Genomic DNA, 19,303 nt, shown 5'->3' on the forward strand with positions numbered 1-19,303 from the left:
TCTTCAATGCAAGCTGGGCAGCAGAGTGCAAAGAGCCTATTATAAGGGAAATGAAAGGGCCTGGCACAAGCTGGCATAGAGGGGGTACCAGGTGCTCCCTTCTCACAGCCCCCGCCCCTCTGTGTCCACATAGCCTCCTGGGAAGTGCTGGCCACGGCAGGGAGGCTCCCACACCCTCCCTCCCTGGGGACGCCCTCTGGGCACCCGATTCTGCTCGGAGTCTGCCCCACCCTGAGAATGGCACTGGGCCCTAGATTATGTTTACTGTAAGACCATGGACCAAGGCCACACGAAAGCTTTGAGACCCCACAAGTCTGCTTCACCCCACTCTGCCTGTCCCCTTCTGGGTATGGACTAAAGGACCAGACCTCAAGAGAGGAGGTGGGGCAGGGAGAGGACTAAATGACACCCACTCCTTTCCTCCCTCATCAGTCATGTGATCACCACTCTGAGCACCTGAGGGCCACTCATCTGCCCCAGCCCAAGGTCCATCCTTCCCCACCTTCTTGCAAGTCAGTCTTATTTTCTGAGTCTCTTTTTACCTCTCTGTTAAATGGGGTAATCCCTTTATGGTTTTTACTACAATGCAATGAGATCCCTTCATAAATAAACATGCATGTTCCATTGTCCCCAGAGCTTTACTCCAACTACTCCGTCCCTTCAGCACCCTGGCCACCTGTGCTCCCTCACCCCCCACGCAGGACGCTGCCCCCTGCTGTCCCCTGCTGTGGGTACAGCTCAATGCCTACCGCTGGGGTCAGTTGGTTAGCGGCCCAATCCTTCGGAGAAACAGCCCCTCCCCACGTCCCTCCTTGGGCTCCAGGGTGGCTCCAGGGGGCGCTGCAGAGCCATGCTGCTGGGTTTGAACATGGTGCTACTTGTCCTACCTCAGTTTACCTCTCTGCTTACTTCTTCATTGGTAAAATGGGGACGATACCCTGACCTCAAGGGCTTTATGACAAAGCTTGGCCCATAGCCAGTACTCAGTAACTGTTGGGCGATTTTTAAAAATATATATTTTTATTAAATTATCTGTGTACATATTTTAACATTGCCCCCCCTCCCATACATGCCCTCCCTCCCCAGAGTTTTGTGTCCATTGGTTGTACTTATATGCATGTATACAAGTCCTTCGGTTGATCTATCTCCCCCAGATCTCCCTACCCTCCCGGCTGTAATTTGACAGTCTGCTTTTTGCTTTATTGTCTTTATATCTGACTTTTGGTTAATCAGTTTATAATGTTCTTTAATATCCATAAATGAAAGAGGTCATGTGGTATTTCTCTTTCATTGACTGGCTTATTTCACTCAGCATGATGTTCTCTAGTTCTATCCAGGTTGCTGCAAATGATAACTCCTTATTTTTTATGGCAGCATAGTATTCCATTGTGTAGATGTACCATAGTTTTTTGATCCAATCATCTGCTGACGGACACCTAGGCTGTTTCCAGATTCTAGCTATTGTAGATTGTGCTGCTATGAACATAGGGGTGCATATATCCTTTCTGATTGGTGTTTCTAGTTTCTTGGGATATATTCCTAGGAGTGGGATTACTGGGTCAAATGGGAGTTCCATTTTCAGTTTTTTGAGGAACGATTTTCTTTTTAAAAAAAATATATTTTATTTTATTTTACAGAGAGGAAGAGAGAGGGTTAGAAACATCGATGAGAGAGAATCATCGATCAGCTGCCTCTTGCACACCCCCTACTGGAGATGTCCCCTCAACCAAGGTACATGCCCTTGACCAGAATCGAACCTGGGACCTTTCAGTTCGTAGGCCAATGCTCTATCCACGAGCCAAACCGGTTTCGGCTGTTGGGCGATTTTCATTGCACTTGTTTTTATGTCCTTTCTCTGCGAGGCTCACGGGAAATTCTGCTGGCAGAAGCAGGCTTTGAAACATTTCCCTGTTTTGCTGTGGTTTTTCTCTGTACCAGAACTCACCCTCTCATCCCTCCCCCCACCAACCAACTCTCAGATGGACCCCAATATGCAAGGAAGATTTCTGAAAATGGCATTTTTCTGAAGTGGGGAAAACTTGGTCGAGAAACTTCAGGCTTGGAAGCCCCAGCACTGGGACCGGGGGGGAGCGGATGTAGCCGGTCCAGGGCTGAGGGCCAATCGCCAGAGCTGTCCCCGAAGCCACTCTCAGGATGAACTCAAAGGGCTCGAGCTCCAGAGACCAAACCCTTTACTAGTTCAACGAAGTGACACAGGGCAGAGGGCAAGGTCAGGAGACCCCTCCAAGGAAGGGAGTTCTAAGCAGGGCTCGGGAAGAAAAGCACAGGACTGCGTGGCGGAGGCTGGAGAGCAGGGCGTGTGGAGAGGAGAAAGCAGGGCCCTGAAGGCCAGAGTGCAGGCAGCGGAGCAGGACAGCACAAGGGACTGGCCATGGGACTGATGAGCATGGCAGGAGCCAGGCGCTGGGCTCTCTCGGCTTACCCCAAACAGGAGACCCCTGGGCTGTGGCCTGCTCATCCGGACTCCCAATCCCATTGCCAGGTTCCTCCCTACAGGGAGGACGGGAAGGATTTCAGTGCTCATGGCCTTGAAGAGAAAGCTTTGCGATGGTGGGAGAGGAACTCCCAGGGCCTGGGCCCAGGGCAGATACCGGGGGATGCTCCGTCCAGTAAGCCAGGCACTGGGTGAAGACTTACCCAGACCCCTTGCCAGGGGCAGAGGCACCCAAGGAGATACGAGCTGAAGAAGTGAAGGGACCGTCGAAGGGAAAAAACAAGGACACGGTACTTCCTGGAGTTTAAATTCTTTATTGTCCCGTCCAGGGATAGGGGGCAGAAAGGAGGGGGCAGCACAGGCCCTTCCCACAGGGCAGAGGGAGCCCTGGTGAGGAGGAACTGGCTCCCTCAGCCCCATGATGGCACTGGCTGCTGGCACATCCTGGACCCAAGGGCGGCCATTCCCAGAGTGAGGCCCACCCTCGGGCCGGGGCCAGGCCGTTTCCACTGCTCTGGTCTCAGGGTGTCCCTGGACACATCAGGTCCCGACTTGCTGAGGGGGTGGGCTCAGGTGGGAGATGGGCCCTGGGAGAGGGGAGAAGGGAGAGGGGGGAAGGGGCTGCATGGTCTGCAGGACCCCAGGAGATGGGGTACAAACTACTCCCAGTGCAGCTTCTGGCCACAGGGGGCCCACCCAGTCCTGCTGGACCATTCTAGAGGCCAGTGGAGAGGGCAGGGTGGCTTAGCTAGTGGAGACTTCCTAGTGTACAACGCCCACCCCGGATGGAGCCCTGGCAGGAGGACAGGCTCCAGATCCAGCTCTGGCCCCTCTGGAGGCTCCAAATGCCCTCCCCTCGCTTCCCCTCCCCCACCAGACACTGAGCTGAGGCAGCACAGGAGCAGCTACGGGGAGAAGTTTAAGTCTTTCCCACAGATGAACAGAGAGGGTGCCTCAAGCACAGGGAACTTCTGAGTGACCAGTGAGACACAATATGCAACTACCCCCCGCCCCCCGGCCCTGCTCACCCTCAGCCTATTCCATCCCACCTGGCCCAGACTCTTGGGTCAAAACCAGCAGCAGGCCCATCCCTGCCTTTTGGGGAGAGAAAAAAGAATCTGGAACCAAAGGAGTGGCAGGTCCAGGGCCACGAGGCAGCTATCACCGAAGGTTAAAGACCAGGCTGGCAGCTAAGATGACGCCCAGGAGGAGGACGAAGGGTAGCCAGGTCTTCACGAAGGCCCCGACGCTGAGAGAGGAGGGGAGTATTGGTGGGAAGGGCCGGGTGAGTGAGCCCCATCCCTCCAAACCCGGGAGGGACTGCTGTCCCTGAGGAAGCTCTCCCCCCTCTAATTTGGCCAACCGAGGGACTGGGCTGGGCCTGGCACCCGCGATGGGGGAGTGCCAACTGCAGTCCCTGGCAGGAGATGCTCCAGGCTCCTGGTGGAGACGGGACACCTCCCTGGGTGGGTGACAGATGTACCCACCTTTTCTAGAACTTATTGGTTCCATCCACAACCACCCCAGCCTCTGGGGAGAGGTCTCCAGTCAGAGGACTAGGCCCTTGTCTGGGCATGAAAGCCAGGAGCAGCGTCTGCACACAGCTTTCCTGATGGGGCTCCCCCGAGAGGGGAGGAGTCAGCAAGAGTGAACAGAGTTGAGGCTGGAGTCAGGGCTCTGGGTACACCCTGGCTCTGCCTCCGTGTGTGTGAGGCCACAGTTACAGACTTCTCAGGGGACCTCTAAAAGCCTCTGGGCTGTAGAAAGACTCCCAAGAGCCTCCTTCTCAGACGCTCTTAAGGATGAGGGCAGCGAGGAAGGCTGCAGAGGCAGCCTGGCTGCCGGGTGCGTGCTGGCCGTCCAACCTCTCCGAGCTGCCTTTCCCTGTGGATTGGGACTGGCACCTTTGACCTCACAGGTCGTGAAGCTGTGGCTTCCAAGGTCCTCCTGACCCACCAGTGGGCCACCTGCTCAGAACCCTGGCACAGATGCCGGGAGCCGGGAAGGGACCCTGTGGGGCGGTCACCCACTCTCCGGGAGGGTCTACCTGTTCACCTGACCTGAGCACAGGGCTCTGTGCGCCCCCAGTCTCTCCCAGGAGCCAGAATCACTCCCCCCGTTTTACCGAGAACAGCTGCGGCTGAGAGCCAAGGCGGCCACCTGAGATCTCACAGTGAGCAAGTGACAGAGCGGGGCTTGGGACCCTTCAGCACAGCCACCTCCTTCTCCACCGGGAACTCAGCTAGTTATTCTAGAACCTTCAACATCTCCAGCCAGCATCTGCTTTGTGGGCTGAAGGACCGCAGAAACGGCCCTGCTGGGATCCTTGGGAGAGCAGCCCGGGGGGGGGGGGGGTGGTGGTGGGGGCGCTCACCTGACATACTTCCCGTAGAGCAGGAGGAAGAAGCAGACGGTCACCATGTTCCAGCTGGTGCTGTTGTTGTAGCGCATCAGGTTCAGGGCCAGCGCCACGTGTGAGTGGCAGTTGTCACAGCAGAGATTGTGCTGGAGACGCAGAGAGGAGGTCAGCGGGCTGTGGGGGAGCTCCCACCTGGTTCCCACCCCGGGGCGGCTCACGGACCATGTGGTGCTTGTACTCCTCAGAGGCGTCGTGCACAGCCGTGTCCCACGCACTGGGCCCGCTGGCGTACACCCGGGCAGGGTCCAACTTCCAGTACCTGAGGGGAGAGGGGCTCTGGGCACTGGCTCAGCTCCGCCCATGTCCCCGGTGCCCGCTCTGTGCAGGGCCCTGCGCTGGGTACTGAAACTGCAGGGGTGAGCCAGGCCCAGGCCGGGTGACAGTGTGGTACGCCCAGTGCCATGTGGATCCTGGGGAGGAAGGAGCTGACTCAGCTGGGGTGACGCCGAGTCCAGCCCGAAGAGCAGCTGCCGGGCCCAGAACAGCGAGTGGGCACTCTAGGCAGAGGGAACAGCCTGAGCACAGGAAGAGGCACAAACTGCGCAGCACGTAGCAGAGATGGAGGAGGGACAGGGAGATGGGATGCTGGGAGGTGAGGCTGGAGACACAGGTAGAGCCATGTTGTGGAGGACTTGCTATCACCCTGGGGAGTTCATCCATCAGAAAGCACCCTCCCCCGTCTCCCCACAGGAGATCAGGGTGAGCGGGAGCAGCCAGGGAAGCTAGAGCTCATAAACCTCAAGCTGGGTGAGACCCCTGAGGGAGTGCCGGAGGTCAGAGCGCCCTCTGGCTGCTCTGAGTGGAATGGCTTGGTACAGAAGTCTAGAGCAGCAGATTTTCAAGGTGTGTGTGTTGGGGGCGGGGGGAGGGAGGTGCCCCCAAGAATTTTTAAAGCATGCAATGCCTCACTATTTAGTCAGGGCACTGGCTTCTTTTCCCTTAGACTGTCAAATTTAAAAAATGACAAGAGCTAACACAATAGTTGTCTGGTGTCAATGAATCACAATTATACTTTTTTTTTCCCTTTGTCAGATCAGCCAAAAAAATTTTTTGGGTGTGCCACAGAATTTTAATAATTAGTTTTTCTGTGCCAGGATATGAAAAAGGTTGAAAATTGCTGGCCCGGAGACAGGGGGGCCAGTGAGAAACCATCACTGCCTGGGTGGGGGCTGCTTAGGAGTTCTGCCCAGAAACGGGTGCCAGGAGCTTCCCATAGCAGCCTGGCAGCAGACACCAGCTGAGAGCCCTGGGCCCACAGGTTCACCTGCCCGAGGGAGCCGCAGGCCGCCTCTGCTGGGGAGACACCCCCGCTCCCTGGGCCTGGCCCTCCTGGGTGCAGGCTGTCTGAGCAGACAGATGACAGGGGCATCGTCACCAAAGCACAGGGGAGGGGGCCCCGAGAGAGGAATTACAGCCAGCCAGCAACAGCTGCAGAGGACTCCACCTGCTTCTATTCTCTCCATCCAGAACCTTCCAGGGGAGCTCCAAACAATGCCTCCTACACCTGAAAGGGGGTGTCCGCTCCTTGAGGGGCAGGAGAAAGAGTCTAGGTTTTGGAGTGAGACAGACCTGGGTGTGAGTCCCCACTCTGCCACTTCCTGTGTGATCTTGACCCAGCCTCTTCCCTTCCCTCGCCCTCCCAATGGAGCTGAGAACACGGCTGTGAAGAGCCGAGGCAGGGCTAGCTGCCTGCGGGAAGGACCCGGCCGGGAGCCTGGCCCAGGGCCGTCACACGGGCGCTCAGCACTTACTTGGCAGGCTTCCCGAAGGCCATGTTGTCTTCCTGTTGAGGGAAAGAGCTGAGGTCAGTGGGAACCCCCTCCAGCGGGAGGGCAGACCTGGGTTGGCGTGGAAGTGCAGTGACTTAGGAGGCACGGCGGTGGGCAGCTCTGGGCCGGTCGGTTTGTGAAGTGCCAGCAGCAGCATGTTGGTGGAAAGAAGGCGGCATGGCACAGAGCACTGCACACTGCGATCAAAGACTCGGCGTGCCAGCCACAGCTGCCCCTTGGTGTGGCTCCCAGTGAATTAATTCTCTCTCTCTGGGCCTCCTTTTCTTCAAGTTCTCTGGTCAATTTCCGATCGCCGATGACAGGGAGGCAGTTCCTTCCTCATGTGAATGAGGACACCCTGCCCTCGCGACCCAACAGCGGTGCCCAGAGAGCCCGTCTCTGCCTCTGCCAGTCCGACTGCGTTCAGAGCAAGGGAGAGGGGGGCGGCACTCGAGAGGCCTTCCGTGAGGGAGGCATTTAGCCAGGCCCTAGACCTGCCACATAAGATGTGTAGGGGCAGATTCTGGCTTCTGAATCTGCTGTCAGCTGGTCAAAGATGAATTATCATAAAGGTACATGAGAGTGAAAGCAATGGCTGTGAAAGACCTTTTGGTTAAGGTGATCATAACAACCATCAATACAAACAGGCTGATGCCACCATATACCCCTTTACTTCAGCTTCTGATGAAGCTACAACCTCGAAATAGGCAGGAACAAGCCCACTACACCCATTTTGGGCGCATGCCCCACAAAGACCTGAGAACACAGCTGACTCAGTGTAGAAGGCCCACCCTCTTCTCCGCGGCCACACCCAGGGAACCACGGCAGCCTCCCCTGGGTCCCCGCCTTGTGACTCCCACCTTCTGAAGGTCCAGAGATGTGGTTCCCGGATGGTCTGACTCCACTCTTGCCTCTAACCCCTACCCATGTCTCAGTACCCAGGGGTGGGCAAAGGGCTGGGTCAGTTACTTAAGAGTCCTTCTGGCCACACTGCCCTCCTGGCCTGTCCTGGAGGCAAGAGAAGGGGTACAGGCGTCAAACACCGGTGAGGGGCAGAGGGCCAGGCCCGGGCCGCGTGCTCTCTGCATTCTCTCGGGTCTCAGGGAGCTAGGGAGCTGCCCGCAGGCGAGACGGGCCAACCTTCCGCTTAAGCCTTGGAACTCTCCAGAGGGGGAAGAAAGGGGGCTCACCGAGACAAAGTAGGGGCCAGCAAAGTCCCGAATGATTCCTGTGGATGTGCAGATGCCCATGTGGCCAATGATGGGGAAAAACCACCTGCGAGAAGAAAGGACAGAGAAGGAGCTGAGCTTGGGGGATCTTGCAGCCGGTTAGACAGAGGCCAGGGACACCCCCTCCAGTGTGGGAGCATGTGATGAAACTTTGTGTGATCGGTGTGTGGCTGGGCTAAAAGACTTTAAAAGAAAGACTGGACATTTTATCATTCTTTACAGGATACATGTCTTCCAGGTCTGCAGTCTGAGCACCTGAGAGGATGGGGCCTGAGTGGTTTTTTTTGAGAACATAATTCAGATTCCATCATTCCTTTGCTTAGCACCCATTAATGGCTTCCCATGGAGGAGCTGGGGAAGCACAGAAGAGGGGCAAGTGCAGATGAACAGTAAATGGAGACCACCCACAGAAGGGCCAGAACTAAAAGGACGGTAACGTTGAGTGGGTGAGGATGAGGAGCAATCGAGCTCATGCACAATGGGGCCTGCTCTCCGGCCAGGCCTAGGGGCCCTGTGTGTGCACGAATTTCATGCCCCGGGCCTCTAGTATCTCAGTAAGTAAGTAAACTGGGGTGCAGACATATAATAAAATAGGAGGCAACAATGGAAAACAATAAATTTCTGCTACACACCACAGGTTCTCACAGATATAAGGCAGAGTGAAAAAAGCCTTACACAAAGGAACATACATGCTATTCTGTTTATATGAAGTTCAAGAAAAGGCAGAAGTAAACCGGAAGTGCTGAAAGGCAAAAGAGGGGTGATCTCTGATAAAACTGACCGGTGTAAGGAAGCCCTTTGGGTATTGCAAATGTTCTCTATCTTGATCTGGGTTACATAAGTATATGTATGTAGAAACTCATTGAGCCTTATATATACTTACAGATTTAAACATTTTATAGTATATGTTATAGCTCAATGAAAAGTTATTTTTTTAAGGATGGAGGAGGCATTTAAACCAATCTGTGTGTGTGTGTGTGTGTGTGGTTCAGGGAAGGCTTCTCTGAGGAAATGATGAAGAAACAGTATGGGCAAGAGTAATTAGGACAACAGCATGGTGAATTCCAAGAACTAGAAGTTCAAATTCTTAAAAGTCATGGGCATTTAAAAAACCCAAATCTTACATGGATGCCAATATGCAAAACATACAGAAATTCCAGATCAGTCTGTAGTCTGAAAAGCATGGCTGTAAGGGCTGGAGAGACTGGTCCATTTTAAGGGCTGGCAGGCCCACTGGCCAAGTCTGGTGTCAAGGCTGCACCCAGCTGGGGAGGAGGAACAAAACCGAGAGAGCTACAGCTCGAGGAAGTGATTATGTGGGGCTGGGCAGTCAGGAAAGACTTCACAGATGAGGCAACTTTTAACTCTACCTGTGAAAGAACAGGGTGTCAAAGGGCAGAAAGCAAAACTCTGAAGCTGCCAAGTGCTGCGTGTGTCTGGAGAGTAGGAGGGGGACAGCAGTGGAGGGAAGGGCAGTGGTGATTCAGAGGTTATTCTGAAATACTGGCAAAAGATGATGGGGACCCTGACCCCAGAATTGGTGGTGGTGAGAAGCCAATGGATTACAATATCTTTGTTTTTTAATTATTTAAAAAACACTTTTTTATTGATTTTTAGAGAGAAAGGGAGAGGGAGAGAGATAGAAACATCATCAATTGGCTGCTTCCTACACACCCCCTACTGGGGACTGAGCTCACAACCTGTGCAAAAGCCCTCAGTGAGGATTAAACCAGTGACCTCTTGGTTCCTGGGTTGACACTCAACCACTGAGCCACACTGGCTGGGCTGAAAGACTTTAAAAGAAAGACCGGACATTTTGTCATTCTCCACAGGATCCAGGTCTTCCAGGTCTGCAGTCTGAGCACCGGAGAGGATGGGGCCCAAGTGATTTTAAAAAAAATATATTTTATTGATTTTTTACAGAGAGAAAGGGAGAGAGTGAGCTAGAAACGTCGATGAGAGAGAAACATCGACCAGCTGCCTCCTGCACACCCCCTAAGGGGATGTGCCCGCAACCAATGTACATGCCCTTGACCGGAATTGAACCTGGGACCTTTCAGTCCGCAGACCGACGCTCCACCACTGAGCCAAACCAGCTTCGGCCCGAGTGTTTTTTTTGAGAACATAATTCAGATTCCATCATTCCTTTGCTTAGCACCCATTAATGGCTCCCCATCACACTTTAAACTCCTTTCAATAGTTTGGCCCTATTTATCCCCTGAAGTCACCTCATTCCTCTCTCTGGCTACACTGCCTGCCTCCAGCTCCAGGGCACCAAACCCTCCCGCTTCAGTGCTTATTTTGAATTTGTTTCTGCCCAGAACACTCTTCCTTGTAGCTTTGGAGTATTAAATGCTTATTGCAGCTTGTCTGTAACTTCGGAGGTTTTTCTTCCCTGACCCTGCCTTCTAGAAGAACCACACACAACCCCAGGTACCCTAGATCCCATTACCCGGTTTTAATTTTTTTATGGTGCCTACTGCTTTCTAAAATGATGGCTGCTTACATGCTTACTGTCTATCTCCTCCCACGAGTGTGTGAGCTGCAAGGGAGCAGGATTTTCTCTTGTCAGAGTAGCCCCCAAGGCAATGCCTAGCATGCAGCTGGAGCTAAGTATTCATTGACTAAATTATGAATGAATGAATGAATGAATGCCCCGCATTTAAGAGTAGAATCGGGCTCTGAAATCAGACCTAGGTTGAGTCCTGACTTCGGTTTTATGTTGATTGATTGATTGATTGATTTTAGAGGAAGGGAGAGGGATAGAAACATCAATGGGAGAAACAACAATCAACCAGCTGCCTCCCGCACATCTCCCACCGGGGATCCAGCCTGCAACCCTGAGCAGGAATCAAACCTGTGACCTTCTGGTTCCTAGGTTGATGCCCAACCATTGAGCCACACCAGCTGGATGGTTTTGTGCGAATTACTCATTCTCATCGGTGACAGGTGGATAGTAATAATAGTTACCTCAATGAGGGGCTACTGCCAGGATTTAATAGGACTTTGTAAAGTGCTTAGCACACTTCCTTGCACTTAGTAGTTGCTCAATGTTGTTATCATGACGTTTTCAATAAATACTTGCTATCTGATCAGCTAGACTGGCATAGAGTAAGCTGCTGAAGACCCATAGTGACCACAGGATGCAGACTCAGAATTGTGGGAAAGTAGTTTCGCTGGTTTCTGACCCTAGTCCTCCTGCCTGCCCTTCCCCTCAATTCCTTCCATCCAGTTGGGGAGGAGGTCTGGGAGCAGTACTCCACACACACAGCTGTGCTGACATCTGCTGATGGAAATGAAGAATAAAGGCCAGAGACACCACCAGAGCTCTGTGCCCAGGGAAGTCCCCAAACAGAAACTCTCAGAGTATTTGTCAGTCTGGAAGCTTCATGAAGGCAGGCTCCACAGCTGCTTCTATGCAGATCTGGTATATAATAGGTCCTCAATAACTACTGAATGAATGAGCGAATGTGGAGCTTCTATCTGGGAAGGTAGAATATCTCAATGAAAAAAGCCCCAACAGACCAACTAGCAGAGCTCAGTAGTTGAGAGTCAACCTATGAACCAGGAGATGGAGGCTCAATTCCTGGTCAGGGCACATGCCTGGGTGGCGGGCTCAGTCTCCAGTAGAGGGCATGCAGGAGGCAGCTAATCAGTGATCCTCTCTCACCATTGATGTTTCTCTCTCCCTCTCCCTTCCCCTCTGAAATCAATAAAAATATTTAAAAAGAAAAAAAAGAAAAAAGAAAAAGAAAAAAAGCCCCATGCTGGCTTCTAAGCCCTTATTTCCTTATCTAGGAAATGGGATGACAGTATCTATTTTCATTTGGTTGATGTAAGGACTGAATGAGATTGTGAATATAAAATGTTTGGCCCAGAACAGAGTAAGTACCCAACCTTAGCTGTTTTTATTAGTAGTAGCTATTATCTGTCTTTTCATGAAGAATTATCAACTTCTCTGAGATCTTTGGATTCAGCTGCTTCTCCTCTGATCCCCCATCCAGAGGGAGATGACAGTTCCTGTGCCACATCTATTCCTAGTTCTGTGCTCTAGGTCAGCAGACAGTGTATGAAGATGGTGGTCACCTGTCTCTCTCCCTACTGTTGGAGAGTGAGTCTTTTTATGTGCACATGAGCTCTTTGGCTCAGTGGATAGAGCGCTGGCCTGGGGACCGAAGGGTCCTGGGTTCAATTCTAGTCAAGGGCACAAACCTCAGTTGCAGGCTCCTCCCTGGCCGAGGAAACCAATCGATGTGTTTCTCTCACATCGATATTTCTCTGTCTTTCCCTCTCTCTCCCACTCTCTAAAAATCAATGGAAAAATATTCTCGGGTGAGAAATTAAAAATAAACAAATAAAAAGGACATTTAATGACACAAGAAGCTCAGCTTCACCATCTGAGAAGGTATTGTCCTACCTTAGGAACGTGGTTGTGAAATTCAGAGAAAAATGTCTGAGAGAGCGAGCTTGGGCAACTGCCCAGCACTGTGAGCAGCGGCTATTATCAGCTGTCAAAGGCTGATTGATGCAGGAGGGCAAACCCGTTCTCCCCAGCCAGAAGCCAAAAAAAGGCGGCAACCCTGCCTGCCGCCTGCTTTCTCTCTGATGAAAGCGAATGCCCCAGAAAGAGCCTCTGTCTGGGAGAAAAACACCCTGGGACCCAAACACGCTTTGCAACTGAGATGGTGCGTAATCTCCGGTGCCATCCTAAGACAAAGCGTGGACTCCAGATCTCGGGGGCCCTAACACTGCTGACATCCCAGGGGCGGGTATGGTCCTAACAAACTCCTCCGGGCTTGGCAGGATATCTTGTGCAGAGAAAAAAAGAAGAAGAAGAAGAAGAAATCGTGAATGTGAAGATGTGTCCTCAGGCCGAGTCAGGGCCCCTCCTGCGTACGAGCTTCCCAGCCACAGAGCCCTTCGCTGGTCTACAGTCGTCTCTCTCCCTCACTAGGAGGTGCAATGAGGGCGGGGAGCATGTCCCACCGTCAGCAGGAGCTGGCACCGCTCGGTTCGGTGGGCCGGGCCCGAGGGGGAGGCTTGCTGGGCAGCGGGCCGGCGGCTGGCCCCGGGCGGCCCGAGCACCCCGCGCGGACCCCGGCTCCTCTCCACGTCCCCAGGCGGACCCCGGGGAACACTCACGAGAGCACCGGGATGGGCGTCCACACCACGCAGTAGGGAAAGCGGCTCCGCTCCACGTCCATGGCGCCGCTGCCGCTGAACTGCTTCTGGTCCGTCTCGGCCGCCGTCGGCGCCTCCACTTCCGCCATCCCGGGCGGGGTTGGCTGCCGCGGCAACAGAAGCAGCGAAGTCCCTTCCGCTTCCGCCATGCTGTGCGTCCCCGCTCCGGCCCGCCCCTGCCGGTCGCTGACTTCCTATGGCGTCACTTCCGGGAGGTGGGTCCTCCCAGCTTGGCCTTCCCACCGGGAATCGGAGTCGCGTCCCTCAGGGCCTGGGCTGCCTGGGCCCCCACCCTCGGCGCCCTCCAGCCTTGCTCGGTTGCGCCTTCACCCCATGGCGGCGGGAGGGGATGCCCTCAGGCTGCGTGGAGGCCAACCCAGAACTCTACTTCAGTATGAAATATGGTAGCAACCATACTTTGGTAAAAACTGCTGTTTGAATTTTAACCCTGCTGTTCTGGCTCCTGCACCTGATTAAACACAGGATGGTTACCTCAGCTTCCAGGCGGAGACCTGGAGGCTAAGGCAATTTTCCCTAGCCTGGGACCAGGACCACAGGAGATTGATTCCCACTGACTCAGTAGCTTCAGGGGTAGAAACTGTAGATAACTTTTAGAGACTAACTGCTGAGTTCTGCTTCTGTACTATCTGCTTTCGAAAGATAGGGCCACATTCCAAGGTCCAGCAGGATGTGACTGGGAACCAACCCTGCGGGCTGTCCCCAGCCTTTAGAATTTAGAATTCAGAATTCAGAATTCAGAACAAAGGAAAATTCTTGTGGTTTAGACCTTTTTTTTATTTTAATTTTATTGATTTTTTACAGAGAGGAAGGGAGAGGGATAGTTAAGAAACGTTGATGAGAGAGAATCATCAACCAGCTGCCTCCTGCACACCCCACACCGGGGATGTGCCTGCAACCAATGTACATGCCCTTGACCGGAATCGAACCTGGGACCCTTCAGTCCTCAGACCGACGCTCTATCCACTGAGCCGAACCAGTTTCAGTGGTTTAGATCTTTGAAAGGACTGCCTGCACCTGCAACGGTGCGGTCGTGAGTGTGGCCACCTGCGTGTGGTGCTCTGGCGGCCGTCCTGGCCAATTTTTAAGTAAATCCTTGCCTGCTTTTTTTAAATCAATCATCAGCCTCCGGTGGTCTTATTCTGAACCCAGGGTTCGACCCCACAACAAGTACGCTGAGGGCTTGCCCCTAAAAGGTGTGATGCAGTCCCTATTAATTGAGCATGCCTTAGGTGGCAAGCACTTGACATATATTGCTTTTAATCTCCATGAATTGGTTAGACCTGCGAATTTAGGTATTTCTCCCAGGTTACCAGTGAGCAGTTGAGGCTCAAGGATAAGGAACACGACTCAAACCCAAGCCTGTCTCCCTTGTCCTTTTCATCCCATCATCTCTTACGAGGCCGTGTGGCATGAAGGAAGGATAGACTAAACTATTGTGTGTCGAAGTAGAGGAGACTTGCCTGAGATATTTGAGCCGGATCTTGGTGTTTGCCAGGTGGCACAGGGGTGAGAAGGGGGTGGAGGGATCCGTGCAACTGTGCAAAGAATGGCCTTGCAGAGCACAACGTGCGGGAGGGAGAATATCACGTTGGCTGGAGTAAATCCTGAGCTTTAGGTGCGATCCGATCCCTTCGTTGTACAGATGGGAAGACTGAGGCTTAGGGAAAATATATAATTGTCTGAGATATCACACAGCCATATAGAGAAACCATGCTCAGATCTTGGATTTGTTGAGCGTTTTAAAGGATGCCAAGATAGACCAAAGAATGCAGCGGTGGAAAAGGGAAACAGGGAAACAAGAAGGAAGACAGCACTAAAAAGCAGGCCAGAGGGAGATATGGACAAGTCTACCAAGGAAGGTGAGAGTTACGCCTTTTTGGGAAGGTCTTCTTCCCTTGAATTACCCTCCCTCAATGCTGATCTACAGAAAGGCTGCTGTCTTGTTTTTTTTTAATACCTAGTATTTTTAAAAAATATATTTTTATTCATATCAGAGGGGAAAGAAGAGGGAGTGAGAGATAGAAACATCAATGATGAGAATCATTGATCAGCTGCCTCATGCATGTCCCCCGCTGGGGATTGAGTCCATAACTGAGCATGTGCCCCGACCAGGAATCCTACTATCACCTCCAGTTTCATTGGTCAGTGCTCAACCATTGAGCCACACCAGCTGAACACCTAATATTTTAATGCATTCTGAGGGATATGTCTATCTGTTATGGAACTCTAAGGTCCTTGGTTTCAGTAGCTAGCATAGTTCCTTATGCAGAACAGATACTAAATATGTGTATTGATTTATTGAATGATTGGATGTTTTTAAAGACCCTCATAGATATCACAGGTGAAAATGACTTTTAACCCACTTAAAACTCTTTGAGTATGTTTGTGCTTCTCCTGTGACCCATGTGTGGTGTGTGATCCTTGAAGGACATCTAGCACAGGGTTTGGAATAGATCAGGCGTGCAGTATGTATTTGTTAAATGAATAAATCATATTACACCTTAATTCAATCACTATAGCTATCTAATCTTCTAAATCACAGGCTGAGGAAGGTCTATGCCTTAGACATTCCTCTACTATCATTGTCAACTCATAATTCTAGTCCTTTATTGTGTGGATAGATGAATAAACAACCTAAGAGTCTTTCTCAGGGTCTGCCACAAATTGGATAGTAGTAACACAAGCACTAATCTGACAACCTTGTCTTCCCATTGCACTTCAAATAAACAAAAATACCTTACCATGGTTACAAGGCCCTGCATTTGCACATGCCCTTTTCTTGTTTGTCCACTACACTATGGTCATCTTGGCCTTTGTTCATTCCTCTCATGTGCCATGCTCTCTCATGCCCAGGACCTTGGCACACACCGTTCTCTGAAATCCCCCCTGCCCCCAAACACTTAAACTGGCCAGCTTCCATTCATCTGAGATTAAATGTCTCTTTCTCAGAGAGACCTTCCATGTCCACCCAATCTAAATCAGACAACTCCTCACCGAAACCAGCTTGGCTCAGTGGGTAGAGCGTTGGCCCGCAAACTGAAAGGTCCCGGGTTCGATTCCGGTCAAGGGCATGATGATGCGGGCACATCCCTGGTAGGGGGTGTATAGGAGGCGGCTGATCGATGTTTCTAACTCTCTATCCCTCTCCCTTTCTGTGTCAAAAAAATCAATAAAATATATTTAAAAAAATAATAAATCAGACAGCCCCTGCACTCTCCCTTGAGACACCCTATTTTCTTCACAGCACCTTTGTAGCTGTGTACTATGGGACTCCCCCACTGAGCTGGAAACTCCTTGAGGTCAGAAACTCCCTGTTCACTTCTGTAAACCCAATGCCTAGTATTGTCTAGCACATAGCATTTGCTTAATACATACTTGCTAAATTGAGTGAGTGGCAAATATTTCATTGGTGTCTACAGACAGTCTAAGGACAGGAACCTAGCTTATCACCTGCTACCTCTCGGTGTCCCAGGCTTTTTAAGGGAGCCATGGAGGTTGATGGGTACAGTGCCCTGGAGTAGGATCTGACCAGAGAGCCCTAGCTCCCTTCCCTGTGACCTGCACCATCCTACCCTGGGCCTAGATAGCTGCATGTGTTAGGCAGGCACACAAGGAGGGCCAGGTACCTGGAGGTCTAGCTCCTCTGACTCCTCTGGGGTGCCTACCCCAGGCTTGTTCCCCACCAAAGCCCACCACAAGGGCCCCCGCCCCCCCTCACACATACACATTGCCTTGTTTCTCTCACCCACCGTAAAAACCTTCCTGGCTCGTGCCCATTTCTCCTCTGTGGCTGCCCCCCCTATCACCCACAGACAGATGGGAAATCTCCATCAAAGACTGACACTTCCTCCCAGGCCCAGGATCCCAGTGGGGTCCTGGAAGCAGCTCCTGTAGCAGAGCTCAGGAAAGGATTGATAGGGCTCACAGCTCCCCCTCCCCCAACACATACAACCTAAAATAGGAATGACCATCTGGATCCACTTATAGGGCAGGCTGGGGGAGGGAACGAGGGCAGAGCTGGAACTGCCAAGCCGGGAAAGCTTGGAGGGTAAGCTGTTGCTTGTCTGAAGGGTGAACTCAGGGCACGTTCTCTCTTGGCCCCACGTACAAGTCCCTGGGCTCACCTAACACCTCCCTCGGGCCATCTCTTCACTCTGATAGTCAAGGCCCCCCTGAACTGGCCCCTTCTTTTCCACCCTCATCTCTGTCTCCCTCGGGACTTGCTTGGCATCAGTGCACTGGGATGTCTGCCAGTCAGAGGCACTGCATACCTCTCGTCTTTGCTCACACCGTTCCTTCGGCACAATGCCCTTCCCCTCCTCTCCCACACCGCTTTCAAGGTTTCTAGCAAACGCTTCCTCTTTGCTCCCAGAGCACGGAGGCTGTTTCCACCTATTGAATATTCATGTGTACCTGCATTAGCTGTTTACATGCCGGTCTCCCCCAAGAGACTGCGAACTTCTTGAGGAGGGAACTGACTGGATCTATTGGTTCCTGTATTCAGCACAGCATCCGGCAGATAGGAAGTGCTCAGGGAGTGTCGCTGGAGCTGTTTGTTGGCCATAGATGGCCCCCTTTAAGGCTCTGGGGAAGAACCGCCTCCATCAATAGCCCAGGCAAGCAGGGCTAAATCGGGGCCCATCATGGAGGAGGCTGGAGGAGCTGCTGGGCGTTCTGCAGTGTGTGTGGTGTGTGGGAGCCCGGGTGTCCTCTCTCCTGCAGCCTTTCTGCTTCTGTTCCATTCATTACCTTCTCTGGTTCTCCCATGAAACCCTCGACTGTCTCCCAGGATCGCTCCAAACCCTTCCATGGTGAGGAGGGGGTCCTTTGAGAACAGACCTTCTGATGCGTTAGATATCAGAGTTTATGACTTCCTTTTCCATCCCATTTTATAGATGGACGAACATACGCACGATTGTAGAAAGCGCAGCTAGGATCAGAATCTCAGTCCCCTCTTCCCAGGTGGTAAGGCACTGTGGTTAAACATACAGACAGCAAGCCCAGTGTTTGAGCCTCTGTCAGTGGTTGTCATGCTCTAGGAAAGTAACAACCTGTCAGGGCATCTAAAATGGGAAATAAGTCACACCTTACAGGGTTCCTGTAAGGTTTGATAGGCTACACCTGAACAGTTCCTGGCCCCAAATAAACATCGGTGTTAGTTATTACAGCAGTTGAGCCCGGCGGATATGGCTTAGTGGATTGAGTGTTGTCCCATGCACCAAAGGTTTGATTCCGGCCAGCGCACATGCCTGGGGGTTCCAGGCTCAGTCCTTGATGGAGGGCATGCAGGAGGCAGCCGATCAATGTGATGCTTCTCTCTCATCGATGTTCCTATCGCTCCCTTTCCCTTCCTCTAAAAATCAATAAAAATACATATATTTTTTAAAATACCACATATTATCATTGTAGGACTCTGAACCACTTAAAAAGCACTTTGATGTGCATAACCTCAGTATGAGTTGGAGCTTCCTTACAATGCGGTAACTACAGCAGTATCATAACACCCATCTGACCGATGAAGATGAGTTGGGGGAGGCTCAGGAACTTTCCTGAGGTCTAAGTATGTATTAGGATTGGGCTCTGAGTCTCCAACCTGGGCTGCCTCTGCTGGTGACCTCTTTTAGGGCCATTAATTGGTGGATGAGACTAGCCTCAGATTCTGTAAATTACTATAACATAGGTGCAAACTATGGCCTCGTTAGGATCAGATCTATTTTCTTTTTTTTTTTAAATGTATTTTTATTGATTTTTTTTATAAAGAGGAAGACAGAGGGATAGAGAGTTAGAAACATCGATAAGAGAGAAACATGGTTCAGCTGCCTCTTGCACACCCCCTACTGGGGATATGCCTGCAACCAGGGTACATGCCCTTGACTGGAATCGAACCCGGGACCTTTCAGTCCGCAGGCCGACGCTCTATCCACGAGCCAAACCGGTTTCAGCTATTTTCTTTTTTTAATATATATTTTTTATTGATTTCAGAGAGGAAGAGAGAGGGATAGAAACATCAATGGAGAGAATCACCGATCAGCTGCCTCCTGCACACCCCCTGGGGATTGAGCCCGCAACCTGGGCATGTGCCCTGACCAGGAATGGAACTTTGACCTCCTGGGTCCTATAGGTCGATGCTCAACACCTGAGCCACACGAGTTGGGCCAGAACCTACTTTGGTCCAAACAATAGAGTGCCTCATGTCTGCCATCGCGTCCATCAGTATGCCTTCCTTCCC

General features: G+C 52.0%; 1 protein-coding gene across 1 annotated transcript; it reads right to left on the minus strand.

The window, feature by feature from the left end:
* Positions 1-2,751: 2,751 nt before the first annotated feature.
* On the minus strand, positions 2,752-13,236 carry TMEM222 (transmembrane protein 222). Its single transcript, XM_084872996.1, has 6 exons — positions 13,015-13,236; positions 7,834-7,918; positions 6,626-6,657; positions 5,037-5,133; positions 4,830-4,960; positions 2,752-3,704 (listed from the first exon to the last, which is right to left on the minus strand). The coding sequence occupies exons 1-6, from the start codon at positions 13,200-13,202 to the stop codon at positions 3,617-3,619; spliced, it is 621 nt and encodes a 206-aa protein (XP_084729122.1). The 5' UTR covers positions 13,203-13,236; the 3' UTR covers positions 2,752-3,616.
* Between the last annotated feature and the right edge of the window lie 6,067 nt (positions 13,237-19,303).

Source organism: Pipistrellus hanaki (genome assembly GCF_964339955.1).
Source record: "Pipistrellus hanaki genome assembly, chromosome: 2".
Classification (NCBI taxonomy): domain Eukaryota; kingdom Metazoa; phylum Chordata; class Mammalia; order Chiroptera; family Vespertilionidae; genus Pipistrellus; species Pipistrellus hanaki.